This window comes from Sinocyclocheilus rhinocerous, unplaced genomic scaffold, assembly GCF_001515625.1.
Source record: "Sinocyclocheilus rhinocerous isolate Xijiao unplaced genomic scaffold, SAMN03320098_v1.1 scaffold1301, whole genome shotgun sequence".
Lineage (NCBI taxonomy): Eukaryota > Metazoa > Chordata > Actinopteri > Cypriniformes > Cyprinidae > Sinocyclocheilus > Sinocyclocheilus rhinocerous.
The window spans coordinates 108,653-127,878 of record NW_015666735.1 but is presented as its reverse complement, the minus strand read 5'-3'; the positions used below and the strand labels follow the sequence as shown (position 1 = coordinate 127,878).

Below are 19,226 nucleotides of genomic sequence, written 5' to 3'. Positions count from 1 at the left end.
ACCACCTCGTTCAGGCGATCTCGGACCGATTGTTTTGGCGCGGATCCGAGCGCGATTGCCGTGTTCACATATGCCCAAACGAACCGAGCTAAGGGGGGAAACGCGCCAGGTTCCGAAACAACGTGCCAGGTGTGAAAGCACCCTTAGTCAAGACTGGAAAAGATGCAAAGTGAACCAGATGTTACGCTGGTAGTCAACAATCTGTCTGTGTTTGACTAATATCAATCAGATGACTATGCAGAACTACTGGTGTGAATACAGGTGATGTGAGACACTTTAGATCATTTCTCATTGGCGTTTTCATCAGTGATACAAGAAATGTGCCTACACTATATCCAAATACATTGTATACACAACTGTATATTATTATTATTATCATTATTAGTATTATTACTCTCCCTTTCATATAGGCTATTGAAAGGCTGTGGAAAATGTTTACACTACACATTCCCTGTTTATACATGTCTTTGGTTTCGGTACATTCCTTTTTTGTTGTTGTTGTTGTTGTTGTTGTTTGTTCATTTTTCTGTACTTTGTCTTGTCTACTGCCATTTTTAAATGTATCACATTAAAGGCAAAAATAATAATAATAATGATAATACCAGTTTAAGCCACTAAAGAGATCACACACAATACACTAATATTAAACATAAAAGCATCTCACTACTTGCATTCAACCAACATTAAGATCCTAGCCTCAATCAGTTGAACTGACAGCAGCATTCAGAGACAAGAGCACTGGTTTGACATCTCCAGAGACTGAGGTACAGACAGACAGACAGGGGCCTGGGATTCCCCGCACGTGTCTCCCTCTCTCTGTGGGGTCAGTTTTAAAGCAATAAACATGTCGACATAAGCAGCATATGCCTGAGTAGGCTGAGAGACAGAGATGTGTGTGTGTGTTTCGTAGCGAAAGGTGTAAAAACCTCTGACTCACAGAGACGGGCCCATGCACGGCTGCTCCTGCGCTGAACTGCTGCGGAGAACTGCGTCCGCTCACCGTCCCGAAGAAAGAGAGAGAGCGGCGAAATGCAGTTTCTGAGTCAGAGCTGGAGATGTGATAAAAGCCCTGCTTGTTCCTGAGTAACAGCACTCGCGGGCCGCCGCCGGACCTCACGCGGGAGTCACCGCATGACCCTCCAAAGTGCACACACACACACACACACACACACACACACACACACACACTCACTTTCACTCACACACACGCACGCACACACACACACCAACAGGATACCGGTGAATAATCTCAGCCAATTAGCATGTTACTCTCAAAACACACTCACACAGACTCAATCACAAAGACTGATTTCAGAATAGCATCTACTGTTACTGTTTCTGCAGTATTTAGTATGCACACTGTGCACAGTATGCAAATGTTTTGATGCATCACAGAAACTACTGCATTCACTGAATACTGTATCCCACAATGCAATGTGCTCAACTGTGCTTCAGATTACAGTGGGGGTTTTTTTAGTATCACTGATACTATTATAGTTATTTAATAGTATAAATTGGTTTTCATTTTTATATTTTCAGTTTCCATTTAAATTTTAGATAAAGTTTTAGTAATTTTGTTGTGTTCTATCATTTTTATGAGTTTTTTTATATGTTTATTTATTTTTTATTCATCTTCAGTTTTAGTTATTTTAATACATCAACTTAATTTTTAAAAATGTTGCTTTGGCAACTAGACACACACACACACACACACATATATATATATATATATATATGTAGTTGAAATATGTTCATGCAAATTAAAGTTAAAAATGCAAAACAACCATTTTATCCTCAGATACAATTAATTATTACAGTTTTTATATGCTCTTTACGTTTTCCAAAGTGGCATTAACAATTTTAGCAAAGAACACTTTTCAATGTATTTAATGAATTCTTAACAAATTAAGATTTTAAAAATGTATATAATATATATTTTTATGTATATAATATTTATATTATAGTGTTTAATCCTTTAAAATAAAATAAAATAAAATAAAATAAAATAAAATAAAATAAAATAAAATAAAATAAAAAGTATCTATATGACACTGTTGAAACGAAATCTTTTAATCATGGAGTGAGAACGTCTCCAGCATGTCAGATGTTTCTCCTCTAGAGTTACAGAGGAGATCTCAACAACGTCTCAAACGCCGCTCAAAAGTCATATATAATCAGTCTATATATGCAGTAATCGATATTTAATCGAGTCTCAGTGCCAGTCAAGGTTATTATTAACTTAAACTAAAACTACAAATATTGCAAACATTTTTGTTAGTTAAAATAAAGCTAAAATCAAATAAAAAATAAATACTAGATTAAAAAAAAAAAACGTATATAACAGAAAAAATTATATACTAGAATATGTCAGAAAAAATACTAAAATAGCACTGGTTCCGGTGCAGATGCCGACACACACACACATGCATCACTCTCTCTTCAAAACATGTATCTCTGGCCTGCGCTGTCAAACTTTTAGCACCTGCCATCCTGCAGCCCCCGGCCGGTCGATGGCTCCGCCGTACTGCGAGGAGAGAGATCAGAGGCGAGAAATGGGTCAGCGACGGGCCGCGATCAGACCCAGCCCGGGGTCAGCCAGAGGTCAGCTGCAGTTAGGAGGCCAAGACGGTGCACGACTCAAAACTCAAAACCGGGGCCAGACAGTAAGCGAGCTGCTTTAGGATATTCACGTACGGTCCGTCTCATGCGTGAGGTTACACTGAGGACTCATCCATGTGTTTGTTAATGTTATTATGTGGCGCGCGGTGGCCCTAGTTCCCTTGGATGACTACAGGAGATCAGATCGAGCAGACGCGCCAAAACCTGCAGAATATTCAATCCGCAATCTGCATTTGTGCATACGGCTGCTGCCACGCACGTCTAATCCACGGGCTTTATTGTTTCTGTCGTCTTAGAGAGACTCACACAGCTGGAATTCAGAAATATAATGCAATTCCACATACCAAATCAAACGCAAACACCAAATTTCTCAATTTATTTTCGGAAAGCCTTGGGTTAGTTCAGCCAAAAATGACAATTCTGTCATTATTTACATGCAAAACTATCGTGTGGCTTCAAAAGAGGTAGTGCATCAGTGGCACAGCCATTTTTATGGTGTGTTTTTAGCAGCATCTGTATACATTTACTCCGGACAATCTGCAATTGGTCTTCTTTCCACTTCTGTGGAAGAAAGTCATATCGGTTTGAAGTGCATAAATGATGACAGAATGCACATTTTTGGCCGGTTTATTTCTTTCAATGTTACGGTTGGCCTTTTTACTTACAGTACAGTGGGGAAAAGGACACGACTGGGAGAAAAAGAGAGAATCTGGACCAGATCGCATCACAGAAACATTACTGGACCCCGATGACTTTCACTATATAGACAAAGAAAGTTAATGATCAAAAAAATCTAACTTTGGCTTATTTATTCATTCAAATGTTGGTCTTTAGGAAAAAAACAAGATTGGTGAAATAGAAAGAAACTGGACCACATCAGATGCACTAAAACATTGCATGCACAGATCAGAGCACATGTAAAAATCATTTACTCACCGTCATGCCGTTTCAGACCAGTACGACTTTCTTCTGTGGAAAAACACAAAAGAAGACATTTTAAAGACCCCATTGACTTTCAATGTATGAACAAAAAAAAACATTTAGACATTTTTTTTTTTTGCTTCACAGAAGAAAGTCGGTCATTTAGTGAGTGCATGGTGACAAAACTCACATTTCTGCCTTATTTATTTATGATTTTTGTTATGATTGGCCTTTTAACTTATAGTACAGTATGAAAAGGACAATTTTGGGTGAAATAGAGAGAAACTGGACCAAACTTGCAGTCTGACATGTCAAGTCGTCATTTACTCTCCATCGTGTCGTTTCAAACCAGCATGCATTGCTGTCTTGTGTGGGAAAACACACAAAAAAGGTATTTTAAAGACATAGAAACAACTTTGGACCTCACTGGCTTTCACTGTATCTTCTTTTGAGTTGCACAGAAGAAGCTCATACAGGTTTGGAGTGCGTAAATAATGCGCAACTTGTATTTTTGGCTTATTTATTCCAGATTTATGTTATGATTGGCCTTTTTTCAAGACTGGGAGAAACAGAGAGAAATCAGACCAGATCAGCTGAACTAAAACTAACCTGACTTTCACTGTACGGACAAAAAACCCACTGACAATTTTGTTTCTGTCATTTAGTGAGTGCATGGTGACAAAACTCAGACTGGATTTATTATTTATGCTATGATTCGCCTTTTTACTTACAGTTAAGTATCAAAAGGACAAAACTGGGTAAAATAGAAAGAAACTGGACCAGATCAGCTGGACTAAAATTCACAAAAAACGTACAACATTGGACCCCGTGAACTTTCACTGCATCTTCTTTTGAGTTGCACAGAAGCTCCTCATACAGGTTTGGAGCGAGTAAATGACAACAGAACTTGCATTTTTGGCTTATTTATTCCTTATTTATAATGTGATTAACCTTTTTAACTTACTGTTAAATACAAAAAGAACAAGAATGGGTAAAATCCAGAGAAACTGGACAAGATCAGCTGGACTAAAATTCACATAAAATTTCAACATTGGACCCCATTGACTTTGACTGCATCTTCTTTTGAGTTGCACTGAAGAAGCTCATACAGGTTTGTAGCGAGTAAACGATGGCAGAGCTCTGAGAACTCTCCCTTTCAGCATTGATTTGTTTGGGGTTTGTTTTACGAGAAGTCGGGGAACATTTAAGGGTCACTTAACGTTACTGAATATTCACCCGAAAAGCTCTGACAGCAAACAGGCATTCGATACTCAACGCAAGCGCTGACATCCATCTCTTTAAAGAGCGACTGTTAGCAGATGCCACGGGCCTGGGTGTGCTTCATGTGCAAAATAAATCCCCATAACGCAGATGAGAGCGCAGACAAGCGCAGGTGAAAGCAGACGGGAGTGCAGAAGAGACGCCCTAATGGCCACGTTTCTCAGCTCGCCTCCCGCAGCGTCTCTCAGCTCCAGGATCCCCTAATGAGACGTACAGCGTTAATCCTGTCGACGGCGTTCATGAATCTCGCACCGATCGCATCATAAAGCAGGAATGCGCCGCTTTCATGTGCGTCCGCCGCTGATGGACTCTGACAACAATATGGCGGTACTTCCTGACCTCTGGCCGCCGGGGGTCACGCGGCTTTTATGGGTGGTCACGCTACATGGTGAACGGGTCAGAACGGGAGCGGGTTTACGAGGAAACGTAAACTTTGGGCTCAGTTGGAATTAATCTATACGTATACGCTGTAATTCAACTTTATTTGGGTTTCTGCGGGTCTTGAGGTTCGGTGGAGCGATGACTAGTGATGGCTGCTTTAGAAACACTAGGGCTGCGTTCCACTCCACTTTTAGACACACACTCGCAAATTTCCCTAAGCACTTCCCCTCGGGGGAATCCCCGCTGCCATTTTGAAGTGCGTTCCACTTCGCCAAGTGGACGAGGGAAGTTTATATGGACCCCTCGATTTTGACCGAGGGAGCGAGTCTGCTTCATATGCACACTTCAGGCCACTCCATAGACCACAATGCAACACGATTGTGACGTCATCGCAGATCGCGTTTAATTTATCCCCACCCCAAACAACTCTATAATATAAAATTGTTTTTGTTTTTTTACATTTATAACAGCCCAAGCATGCCTATATACATATAGAATGCTGCACCAAACAAATTCGTAAGGGGAAAAATGTAAACAATAAACCAACTGTATGATTCTAACTGATCAAGGGTTTAGGACGTTCCAGTTCATTCCATTGCAAGGGTTCCACTCATGCAACGTAATCAATGATGTACATCTGAGTAAACAAGACGGAGGGAAGTTTGCGAGTGAAGGGCATAAAAAGACTGGAATGCAGCCTAGGGACGGGCGTATCAATCCTAAAGGATCAATATATCGATACCGATGCGAGTATCGAAAGTATCGATACTCAAATAAAAAATATCGATACTAAGGCATGTTTTATTTACCAGTGATTTTGTTTAATGCGTACAATATGCATTTAATTGGAAGAATAACCTATGTTTAAAATAATTGTGTAGGATAGAAATTCGAAGAATAGAATTTGAAGCTTTAAAAAGCTTAATTTCTCCCATCACTAGCGATGAGAGATGGATATGCTCTTCAAAAACCAGTCCATAATCCTCACGACTGAAAGAGCTGCACTTTTATAGTTCGTTTTATAGAGTTTTGTGCCGCCAACTGTGAAATATAGCAGCGCTAATGAATGGTACTAATGACCAGGGTTATTATAGGTAACTAAAACTAAAGACGCTTGAACTAAATACAGTAGAAGTAAAATTAAAGTATAAAAATTGAAGTATTAAAAAAATTCAACTTTAAAAAAAAAAAAAAGGTTTTTATTTCAGTTAGTTACCAAGGCAGTTTTTTTTTCCCATTTTTGTTTAGTTTAACTTAAAGTACTAAAATAACTCAAACTAAATAAATGAAAACATAAATAAAAACTATACAAATTTTAAAAAATTACAAAATGAAGAAAACTTTAACTAAAAGTGAAGACGTAAAAATGTGAAAATAGAACAATATGGAAAACCTAATTCAAAATATTAACTAAAACTAAAGAAGCTTTAACTAAATACAGTACAAATAAAATTATTAAAGTATAAACATTGAAGTATTAAAAAAATTCAACTTATTAGAAAAAAGTTTTTATTTTAGTTAGTAGCCAAGGCAATTTTTTCTCTCTCTCTCGTTGAGATAGTGAGTTGGTGGGTTTTTGTTAAATGTGAGCCAAAATCATCACAATTAAAAGAACCAAAGACTTAAACTACTTCAGCCTGTGTGCATTGAATTTATTTAATACACGAGTTTCACAATTTGAGTTGAATTACTGAAATAAATGAACTTTTCCACGACATTCTAATTTATTGAGATGCACCTGTATATAAACACTGTGGCCCAGTATTATTAGCAAACAATATTATTCTGAATATTATTAATTTAATTTAAAATAATTCTAATCATACAGAAATAAGCAAAAAATAAGTGTGTTGCAAGGTATCAAATAAACAGTTTTATTATTATTTAATTCAGCACCCAGTTTTAATACCAATTTATTGTTATTTGTTCTATTTTATGTTTCTTTTTATTGTCATCACTTGTTTTGTTGTAAAATACCTGCAATGCTGACAATAGCCTATTGTATGTAAACACTCATGCCAGTGAGTACTTTAAAACGATTTGAAATGAAATAATTTATCGATTACGTCGGGACGCTGTAAACTCGTTTAACGAGGTGTTGACAGCAGTTTGAGGGTAAATATATTTCCAGTCTGTCACTGACCTCAGTAACGGAGCCGCGGTATAATACACGCCGAGAACAATTAGCGCGCTCTAGAGTGTAGACCTCGTCACTTTAATTGCAAATAATATCGCTCTTCTTTTTTTTTATATTATTCATTTAATTTGCGATTTAAAATATCAAATAAACAGTTTTATTATTATTTAATTCAGCACCCAGTTTTAATACCAATTTATTGTTATTTGTTCTATTTTATGTTTCTTTTTATTGTTATCACTTGTTTTGTTGTAAAATACCTGCAATGCTGACAATAGCCTATTGTATGTAAACAATCATGCCAGTGAGTACTTTAAAACGATTTGAAATGAAATAATTTATCGATTACGTCGGGACGCTGTAAACTCGTTTAACGAGGTGTTGACAGCAGTTTGAGGGTAAATATATTTCCAGTCTGTCACTGACCTCAGTAACGGAGCCGCGGTATAATACACGCCGAGAACAATTAGCGCACTCTAGAGTGTAGACCTCGTCACTTTAATTGCAAATAATATCGCTCTTCTTTTTTTTAATATTATTCATTTAATTTGCGATTTAAAATAATATGCATATGCAAGCTTTTTCGCCTTTTTATTGTCTACCAAGTAAAATCGTAATTTTAATCACTTAGAAAATTACTACTTCAGCTCTACTCAAAAAATAGGCATGTTATGATATACGTTATAAGGAAATGTATGTATATATTTTTTTAAATCATAGCCTATATAATATTTACACTTACCTTGTTAATTCATTACTTTGCACTTATTTTATTGTTATTGTTAGCCTATATTAAAAGCTTCTTCATTAGGCCTACTTGTTTTGTGTATAATACTTTGGGAATACTGTATGTAAACACACATTATCATGCCAATAAACTACATTAAATTGAATTTAAATTAAATAGTCAATTACATGCTGTAAATTGCTTTTTTTTTTTGCAAGGGCATGCATTTTAAATTTGCACACACAAAAAATATAGGCATGTTATTAGCACAAATATTGAAGTTTACTACGATGCTCACACAAAAACGTGTTAATGCCACTAACAATAAGCTTGATCTATACGGCACCTATAAAAACAAGTTTACAATATATTGTTCATTTTTCATGTACTTCTTTTCATGACATCTGAGGGGCCTAGAAATGTGCATTATACTCATACTAGTATATACTCATATATATACTCAGAGTATATATATATATATATACTCATACTCATACTATACTAGTTCACATGTATCTGAGTGAAATCGCTGTGACTGACCCAGATGAACCACAATGAAAATACTCTGCATTGGAAAATTTAAAAAGAGTCGTGATTTTTCAGAATCCTAACTCCACCGTCTCCCTTCTCAAAGCCTCTGAGAGATACAAAAGAACATTTAAGACTATTACCGACCCTTATGTATCTGTCCCATCTAAAAGCACAGTATTGATTTTGAGTGACCCTGATTCACCCGCAGCCTTTCGCCCGACTCTCTCCTGTGCGCTCAGGACGGAGAGAGCGAGAGAGAGAGCGAGCGAGGGAAATAAAGACTGGGTGGCATTTTGAGTCAATAATAAAATGAGAAAGACGCTTTCAGAGGCAGAGGAGTGTTGAGGGGACGCCGCGGGGCCCTCGGGGGCCGTGGCAGACATCTTGCGCCCGGTCACCGAGGTCCCAGACCGGAGAGGACAGCAGATTCTTATTTCCTCCTCAGGCTGGCAGCCAATCAGTTTCCAGCTGAGTTCCAGCCCCCCTCTCTGTCTTTTCACAGATTTTTAGCCCCTTTTCCCCAAATTCTTCACACATCTCTAGATTGCACACATGCAAACACATATACACACATATTCTCTGCTCATAACACACATCTGCACACAGATAATGTGCACACATATTTTGGCCTAAATATACAAAGCAATAAACTAAAGCAACTCATAGACTTAAAAATAAAGCTTCAGAGTATTGCAATAGAAGAACCATTTTATTAAAAATAATGGTTCTTTATTGGCTTCTGAAGAACCTTTGACACCCATGGAAACTTTCCATTCCACAAAAGGTTCTTTAGATGATTAAAATGTTCCTCACACTCAGGTTATTTTACTGAAAGGTTCCAAAAATGGAATCACTACAAAAACTGCATTTGGGAACCTGAAATTTGAAAAATTGTTCTTTACATAATTAAAATGTTCTTCACACTGAGTAAATAAATGATTCTTTTAAGAACTGTCCACTGAAAGGTTCCAAAAATGGTTCTTTTATGGCATTGCTGCGAAAACCCCCTTTTGGAACCTTTATATTTTAGAGTGATTTTATAATCTAAAGAACCTTTTCCAATATAAAGAACCTTTTGTGGAATGGAAAGCTTCTGAAGGTTCTTCGTGGAACCGTGTAGATGCCAATAAACAACCTTTACTTTTAAGACTGACAGTCTAAAAGCTAATTTCTTCTGTAGAACTTTCAGGATTTGATCTCATAATTTAGACACACCGACTGAGCTGAAACGACAAGTCCGAATCCAACTTTGGCTTTTCATTACATTGATAATGATTGAGCAGGATTTAAAGATTGAAGCTGCAGATGTTGTTGATTTAAGGAATAATGTGTGAGAGAGCGGCAGCAGGTCAAATCATGGTATCACTCTGAAAGCAAATAGAACGAGGTCAAATGGGTCAAATAAAAAGTGTGAATAGGTTAATGGATGATAGTGTTATTTTTTGCGAGTAATATAATCACAACATGCATGACTTATTAAATGTAGCTATAACTGACTCTCTTTAATTTGTCATCCGGCCTGTGGCTGTCATCAAGGAATTTTAATTACAATGACGAGCTAAAGAGAGTCAGCGGATGGGTTTGATGAGGACACCCGGTGGGGTTTTTCATTAAAGAGCTCTCGCGCTGAGCGGGTGACCCTTTCCGGGTAACCGACCATTATCGCTTGTAGTACACTTGAACCCCTCCTTTATACACTAGTACGCTCAAGTGTACTACAAGTGGTGACTAAATACATTTTTTTAAATACAGATATAGTATGTTAAATGCGCATTTTAGTTCATATTTAAAAATGGAATCATTACAAACACTGCATTTGGGAACCTCTATTTCTTTAAAGTGAAAAAAATAATTAAAATGTTCTTCACACTGAGTAAATAAACGGTTCTTTTAAGAACTGTCCACTGAAAGGTTCCAAAAATTGTTATTTTACGGCTCTGCTGCGCAAACCCCCTTTTGGAACCTTTATATTTTAGAATGATTTTATAATCTGAAGAAACTTTTCCAATATAAAGAACCTTTTGTAGAATGGAAACGGTTCCATGGATGTTAAAGATTCTTCATGGAACCATTTGTTGTACACTTGAGTGTACTAGTGTATGAAAGATGGGTTCATATGGTGTCCCAGAAATAGCACAGTTGAGTACACTTAGTTGATCTTAAGTTTCCTTATTGGAAGTACTAAAGAGTCATTTTTAGTAGTTTAAGTAGTCTACAAAATTAGTGCGCGGAAATAGAGCACTTATGGAAGTGTACTTTTTTTTAAACCTCGCTGTCTCTCGTTTATCATATTTGTGGTACAGAAGGGTTTTAATAAGCCCGGCTGTCTCTTCCTTCACTATCACCGGTTCCTTCACACGGAAAAATAATTGGCCGGTTTCCCCGAGCTTGGAAAGGGGTTGAGCCGGGTGGGATTTGCCCCCCGCCCCTCTCTTTTTTATTACCACCGCCTGATGATAAAGACAATCAGATATTACCTTATGGTGAACTGGGGCTCAATTGTTTTTCCATCTGTTGACCTGCATGCTTTTTTTTTTTTTTTGCCTTTTTTTTCTCGTTTTGAAAATGTGTTCGGACATTGTTTGAATCGTTTTGATACATACAACCTGCTTATTTCGAGCTTTAAAAAACTTAATATTCCGCAGCAAATGTTTCGCTTTAAACATATAAGCCTATTTAATAAACTAGCCTAGTATTCTAGAGATTCAGTAACTTATAGTAGTCATTTTGTATCATTAGCTATTAGGAATTGTAAACAAAAGATAAGCCTGTTTTTAATTAATGTGTTGTTTATTAATTTTAATTCTAAAATAATACACATAAACAAACGAATGGTTGTATTTTTATTTACTTTAACTAAAAAAATATATTTGTTTTAAAAACGGAGTATATTTGAAACCTAATCATATTATAATTACTATAGGCACATGTTTTTTTTTTTTTTAACCCCTCAGGTGACGCGTGCCTCACACTCACCTCGCGCACGCCGAACACACTCTCCTGCGGTTTTCTCGTCCGTATCATGTAGACGCTGAAACAAGGGTTCACAATAGACATACACATTAGAACACGTAGATTAGGCACTTAAATATGTAAATGCACAACACGTTTCAATAGAGGAAATGCTTTGGGCAATTTCACGTTACAATCTCACTGAATTTTCGAATGTTCAGGCTACTTGTGCGTTCCGTTGTCAACAGCAGAGAGAACTTACGCTGCTGGTCGCTAATATCAGGTTTTTTTGCGCTGAAAAGCGAAAAGAGAAAAGCGTCTGTGCGCGATTTACCCCAAACACACTGAGCCGGAGAGGGTTCAACTTTAACCCCGCTACAAGAGAAACTCAAGGCATGGCGGTCTTGCCTGACAGTCTGTGGTGAGTTTGGTTTCCTCGTTAATCGTTTGTTAATTATTTGGGTTGCCAAGTTCAGTCGAGCTCCAGTGTATTTAGATAAAACCGTTCTCAGGTCAGCCTGGAGGACTCGTTAATTGTTTTGTTTTCGGTGCTTCTAAAACGGTGTCAAGTTCCTCTGTGGGTTCAATGTCATTCTCAAATTAACACTCATTAATTGGCTGGAAACGAATTTTGAAATGTAGGCTACTGTGAGGAAAGTTTAAGTCAGAAACTACAATTATGGTAAATATTCCAAATTAAATGCAGCCTATATGAAAAACATGGTTTTGAATTGCCTAATAATACCAAGGATACATTTTAAGTCAATAAAAATAGAAGCCCTAAAATGTAAACGAGTACAAAAAAAATGTATTTGTTTTAAATGGTGTAGTTAAAACGGAGGCCTCCGAGCCAATGAGAAAACGGTCAGAAGCCACGAATTGCCAAAGCCCCGCCCCCTCGAGCTGGATCATATATAAACTCTCTCAAACAACTCTGTCACTCACAGATTACAGTAGAAAGTCCGGAGGTGTCGCTTCAGAGGTCAAGGCTGCGGGGCCCACGGATCCGCGTCCTGGTGTGATCTTCTTATTGATCTCCACCTGCTTTTGATTGATCCTCATCAGTACATTGAAGAATGCAGTTAGAAAGCATCCTCCCTGGCGCATCTGTAAACTTACCCAAGACCTTCTATAACCTGTCGTCGTCCTCAGAGAGCACCAACAACAGCCCGGGGTCAACGCAGATAGACTTTCAGGACATGGACCGGACTGAAGCGGAGCAGAGCTCCGGTGCCAAGAAGTTTTTGAGCGGTGGGAGCGCGCTGATGGATGAGGCTGACAGCGAGAGCTTCACCGGGAATAAAGCAGCGGCATCCGTCGCACCGGACGCGCGGAAAAGTTCTCCGGTGGTCGTTGGAGATGATGAGCTGTCCAGCGCCCGCCGTTACAACATCGACGAGCTGGGCACTGATCGCTATTTCATATCCTCCACCCAACCGAGCTCCGACGTGACCAATGCGTGCTCTCTCTTCCCGTACGGAGGCCAAACCGGGTCGGTGTACAGCGGCGCGAACGGGTCCAGGTATTCGTCGTCTCTGCATTACGGCTCGGTTCTTCAGCCCGCCGGGTTCTCCTCCGCCGTGTGCGCCGGTCGCAGTCAGTTTGGGAGCGGGTATCAGTTCGGACAGGGTCCCGGGTGTCTGTACCCGTCCTATCCGGGACCGGGCTCCGGTTTGAGCTCGATGCCCATCCCCGGTTCGGGCTCCGCGGCGAGGGCGCAGGTTTACCTGTGCAACAGACCGCTGTGGCTCAAATTTCACCGCCATCAGACCGAGATGATCATCACCAAACAGGGCAGGTGAGAATGAGAAGTTGGTAAAGTTTCGCTTAAAAACAGAGCAGTTTAGAATATAAATGCATTGGTTTAAAATTGATATCAAACACAAAATATGCAAAATATAAGTTATTATACGCTTGGTTTGAATAACGAATTAATTTTCGAAGGGTGATTAAACGAACCCGCTCTAATAATTTGTGTTTTATTAACGATTCTATTCGCAGGCGAATGTTCCCCTTTCTGAGTTTTAATATCACTGGACTGAACCTGACGGCGCATTATAACGTGTTTGTGGAGGTTATTCTGGCCGATCCCAACCACTGGAGATTTCAGGGAGGAAAATGGGTCACCTGCGGGAAAGCGGACAACAACATGCAAGGTGAGGAAAGAGAAAAATAACCACGAGATGATATGAAAATAATTCGAGCAACATGACAACCTGTTATATCTTCAGTTAAATGACAAGTGTTTTTGTTATAAATTTCATTAAACATGCATGCAAACTGTGTAATCAAATAAATCGAAAAGATAAATTAGGCTATTTGTTTTTTTTTTCTTCTTTTGAGTGGAATTGCAATTTTAAATTGTTAAATTGCAAAGTTAAATATATAAAATCTTCGCTGGTATAGGCCTAATTGAAATGCATGAAAATCAACGAATTTCTTAAAATAATTTACCAGGCATTTTAAAACTAAAATATGACGTTACGATTTCCAAAAATGTTTCTGTATGCGCGCGTTTGTTTTATTTTACCTTAATCTTTTTTTTTCACCGTTTAACATGTCATTTCGTTTAAAAATGAGTGTATTTTGCATTGAAACAAGTTTCACATTTAACGTGCGCGATTCTCAGCGATGGCACTCGAGAACACGCGGGGGTGGACGTGTTATTCTGCTATATGTATTAGAATTATTCAAAACAAATCGCTCTTAGTCACAATACATCTGTTTTTCACGAAGGAGCTTTTTTTTTTTTTTTTTTTTACCGCTTAAGTTCACTGCTGCTTTTTTTTTTCCGGTGGATGCTTTTTCTGTCTGTTTAGACAAACTAATAATTTAATACCACACGAAACATTAATATTCTTGGTTTTTTTTTCTGTAGGAAACAAGGTTTATGTTCACCCAGAATCACCAAACACTGGAGCACACTGGATGAGGCAAGAAATATCATTCGGAAAACTGAAGCTAACCAACAACAAGGGCGCAAATAACAACAATACTCAGGTAAACAAATAACACTACTAACAATATTCAGTGTTTTAATGTATCAGTTAGGAATTGTTGATGGAAAATATGATAAAGTCATGCATTAACTGTTTTGTTTATTAGACTTGTTTTGTTGCACAAAAAAAAAAAATTGGAGCTGACATAATATTGGAAAGTGATGTTTTTTTTTTATTCTGAGAGTGTAAATCATACTGTCTTCAACACCAAAAATAGATGAAAAAACAACTTTTAAATATTACTTCTTTACTGTGTGATATTTTAGTGCATGTTTCAAAGAACTGATGCATCTGGCGCATTTTAAAGATAAAGATAAATGTGTGTGTGTGTGTGTGTGTGTGAAGAAACTTCAGTCATCTCAGAGGTCTTTAGTGTGCGGCTTTGACACCTCTGTTCGTCTAACTGCAAGCGCTGGCCATGAACTCTGCACAAACACTGATGCCATCTGTCTCTGTGTGTGTGTGTGTGTGTGTGTGTGTGTGTTGAAATAGATGATCGTCATGCAGTCTCTGCACAAGTACCAGCCGCGGCTGCACATCGTGGAGGTGACAGAGGATGGTGTGGAGGACATGAGCAACGAAGCTAAAACACAGACCTTCACTTTCCCTGAAAACCAGTTCATCGCTGTAACGGCTTACCAGAACACAGACGTAAGCAGTTACCCAGCCGCAGCTCCCTGCAGCCACTTCTGCATTTTGCTCTGCTTCTGAACTCCTGGTGTTTGTGTTTAATTGCAGATCACACAGCTCAAGATCGACCACAACCCCTTCGCAAAAGGCTTCAGAGACAATTATGATTCGTAAGTGCATTTCATACTACAGAAAGTGACAATGAGCGAATTATGAAACCTCTCCAAAAATATACGGGCCTTCCTTTTGTCAGTCCCTTTATTTTAACAAAAGTCCTAAGCAAAAAAATGAGCACAGCTCCAGATTTTACTTTTAGAGTCTGAAAACCTTTCTTTTAAATAATACAAAATTGAACATTTTCCAGTTTAGTTTTCTATGCATTTATGCTACAATGCAATGTTTATACAATTCCGTAGTATGAAGGGTGAACATGGATAAATTGGGACTGCATTTACAATATTTATATGGTAACACTTTACAACAAGGTCCCATTAGTTAACAAAGTCAATGCATTAACTAAAATTATGCATTAATAAAAATGCAACTGTTCATGTTAGCTCAGGTTCATTAAATAATATCATAATAATAACTTTTGTTAAATGTTTAATTATAAAAAAAATAAATAAAATGCTTTATAAGTATCTTTCTTTGTTAGTTTGTAATGAATGTAATTTTTATATATCTATGAAATTGCATTTTTATATTTTAATAATATATTTTTCCCTCTGTTTAGTGAAACTCTTTAGCTACACCTGTAAATTATTATTTTTTTTTCAAAATAAAACAAAGTATTTTGGAGTATGCTTTACAAGAAATTACAATTTCATTATTTCTGCTTTAAAATTTCACATTTAATTCAGTGTGTTACTTGTTGTTTCTTTGTAATTGTGAAATTTAATAGCAATTTCTGAGTGCAAATTGTTTCTGCACCAATTTATTTTCCCCCCACTGTGCATCGATTGATATTCCAGGCATCATATTTTAGGCAGCTGATCAGAAAGCATCACTTTAGAGCGATAAGACGAACTGCTAACAGCCTCTGTCCTTCTCTGCCGCTTCTCTCTCAGGATGTACACGGCTCCAGAGAGCGACAGACTGACGCCCTCTCCTACTGATTCTCCGCGGTCGCACCAGATTGTCCCCGGCGCCCGCTATGCAATGCAGCCCTTCTTCCAAGACCAGTTTGTAAACAACCTGCCGCAAAACCACCGCTTCTACGCCAGCGAGCGCGCCGTGCCACAGACCAACGGCCTGCTTTCTCCTCAGATTGAAGACTCGGCTGCAGGCTCGGCTTCGGCTCAGCGCTGGTTCGTGGGGCCCGTTCAGCAAAGTGGGGTGTCTGGTAAACTGGACCTGTCCTATGAGAGCGAGTACTCTGCCTCCAGCCTCCTGCCGTATGGCATCAAGCCGCTTCCGCTGCAGAGTCCGCATGCACTCAGCTATTACCCCGACTCGGCCTTCGCTTCTATGGCGGCCGGCTGGAGCAGCAGAAGTTCGTATCCGAGGAAGATGACCACCGGCCTGCCTTGGTCGCCCCGGCCGAGCCCTCCGGCGTACACCGACGACCTGCTATCCTCTAAAGACAAGCTGCAGGACGAGAGCTCCACGGCAGCCCCCACGACTGGCAGCACAGGCCCCTGGATGGAGGTCCCGCCGGTGCTGAAGGCTGTAGATTCGGGGGACACCAGCGGATACTTGATGGCGTGTAAAAGGCGACGCGTTTCGCCTGGAGGCTCCAGTACAGACGCTTCACCTAGTATAAAGTGTGAGGACTTGAGCACTGAGGAGTACAATAAAGAGAGCCATAAAGCCATGGGTTATTACGCCTTCTACACGAGCCCTTAAGAACTGCTTATTGGGGTCGACTCTCTCTCTTTCTTTATTTTGTTTGAAGTGATCTGCCCATGTTGTGTTTTTAATCTTTTAATCTGCAAGTGCCAAAGCTTTCGTGCTCCCGGTTGTGCTTGTTCATTTTTTGCTCATTTGTGAAATATGCTTCATTTTAATGGGGTTTTTTACTTTGGATTCTTTTTAAAGCATGCTCTTCATTCTTTTTAATCATATTTTTCTATGAAGCCCGATGTGATTTTTCCTTTTATTTAAGATCCCTCTGTTGTACAGTATTTGTGCACTTTAGATTGTGATGTATCTTGTACAAATGTTCTCATGGCACTGTTATGAAAGGTGAAATAAAATGTGCTTTTCATACTTTCTTTGTCTTTATTTGCACTGCTACATTAAACTATTTCATCTTTTTTTTAAATGCATGTAGTTTTTATTTCCTATGTGATTAATAGCTGGTGTATTTATTTAACGAAATCTAATTTGAAACTACACTTATTCATGAACCTGTTCATTAGAAAAACTATTCAAATGAAATTCGTTAATGTTTTACTCCACTTCGTGTTTTAAACGTTCAGTCATATTTTAATAAACAAGCTTTAGAACGAGCGTTTCGTAAAGCACACAGAAAATAAAATGCGTTTTTGGTTTATTTTGAAATATAACCAATGTTTTGCATTTTTTAATTCCAACGTCTTAAAAGCAATTTGAGAATTATCCCCAATTTGTGCAATAAACCAAAGATCAGTATTTTTAGAATGTTTTTTTATTTATTATTAATAATAGCCTATTCTAACTCTTAAACGTCAGCAGAATCATTCTTTTTAAACGTTGCACTGAACAATCGTGTAGTCTAATTATCCTTCGAGATTCTATTCGTTTTGTTTCTCGTTCTCCAGAAACATCGTGATGGATCTCGATCTCCAGATCAACCACAAACGCGCCGTTATGTCTTTATTTGAACGCCTGCGTGTCGCATTTCTTTATTTCGAACGCGTTCTGGCGAGCTGGAGTTTGTCGTCTGTATATTCAGCAGCTTTTCCCGGAGTTATTTCGGATCATACGAAACGCATTTCTGGGTGAATGTGACAGAGGAAGTCTCTGCAGTTCCTCATTTGCTCTCTTCGCGTTTTATGGCACTATTTTCTGCGCTTTAGGTGAAAGTGACACCAATACATTTGCCTTTTCAACCCTTGCTGCTTTTGTACAGTGACCGCACGGTTGTACTTCCAATGCATTCAACAGATCAACATTTTGTCCGAGAAATAGAACGCATATGTGACCCTGGAGCACAAAACCAGTAGCAATAGCCAAAAATACATTGTTTGGGTCAAAATTATCCATTTTTCTTTTATGCCAAAAATCATTAGGATATTAAGATCGTGTTTCATGAAGATATTTAGTCAATTTCATACCATAAATATATTAAAACTTAATTTTTGATTACTAATGTGCATTACTCAGGGCTCACAACTTTAAAGGCAATTTTCTCAATATTTTTATATTTTTGCATCCTCAGATGCCAGATATTCAAATACTTGTATCTCGGCCAAATAGCCTATTGTCCTACACATTGTCCAAATATTGTCCTAGCAAACCATACATCAATGGAAAGCTTATTTATTCAGCTTTCAGATGATGTATAAATCTCAATTTCGAAAAACTGACCCTTATGACTGGTTTTGTGGTCTAGGATCACATTTATGTTGTTCTAAATAGCAGCGACGAACAGAAGCCTCTTAAATGTTCTTCACAGCATTTATGTGCTTTTTAAGAACCCATAAACTTAAAGAACTCCTGAGTAAACATCAACAGCTTATTAAACTGGATGTTGTTGTTTTGAAGACTTCATTTTCAAAAGCGCAGCTGATTAAGGTTGAACTATCATTAAAGAAAAAGGTTTTTTAAACCTACATTTCTGACACAAATGCAATTTTCTTAATTGAGGAGGCAAGTGACTTCCTTCCTTCCTGCTGTATTTTTCGGAAGAAGCTCAATGAAAGTGTGAATGTTAAGCATCAAATATGAGATGCTGGTCGTGATGATAAACTTCCTAAGCAAGATGCACGAGGTTGGGCCCATATTTGGCATCTTTAATGAGAGTTGGAGCTCTGTTCAGTCTGTCAGCTCACAATCCTTCCTCATCAGCGAATCCCTCTTGAATTCATTTCAATGCCCCGGTATTTTTAAGTCTAATGAATTCTGT

At 38.3% G+C, this 19,226-nt stretch overlaps 1 protein-coding gene and 1 long non-coding RNA gene across 2 annotated transcripts; one reads left to right on the top strand and one right to left on the bottom strand.

The window, feature by feature from the left end:
* Nucleotides 1-3,074: 3,074 nt before the first annotated feature.
* LOC107733066 (uncharacterized) lies at nucleotides 3,075-11,628 on the bottom strand. The gene is made up of 4 exons (XR_001638936.1): nucleotides 11,574-11,628; nucleotides 3,556-3,588; nucleotides 3,285-3,377; nucleotides 3,075-3,180 (listed from the first exon to the last, which is right to left on the bottom strand). It is a non-coding gene; the product is annotated as an uncharacterized LOC107733066 (long non-coding RNA).
* A 72-nt stretch (nucleotides 11,629-11,700) lies between these two features.
* On the top strand, nucleotides 11,701-17,369 carry LOC107733064 (eomesodermin-like). Its single transcript, XM_016544566.1, has 7 exons — nucleotides 11,701-11,970; nucleotides 12,497-13,347; nucleotides 13,551-13,705; nucleotides 14,428-14,549; nucleotides 15,041-15,199; nucleotides 15,287-15,348; nucleotides 16,246-17,369. The coding sequence occupies exons 2-7, from the start codon at nucleotides 12,626-12,628 to the stop codon at nucleotides 17,021-17,023; spliced, it is 1,998 nt and encodes a 665-aa protein (XP_016400052.1). The 5' UTR covers nucleotides 11,701-11,970; nucleotides 12,497-12,625; the 3' UTR covers nucleotides 17,024-17,369.
* Nucleotides 17,370-19,226: the final 1,857 nt, after the last annotated feature.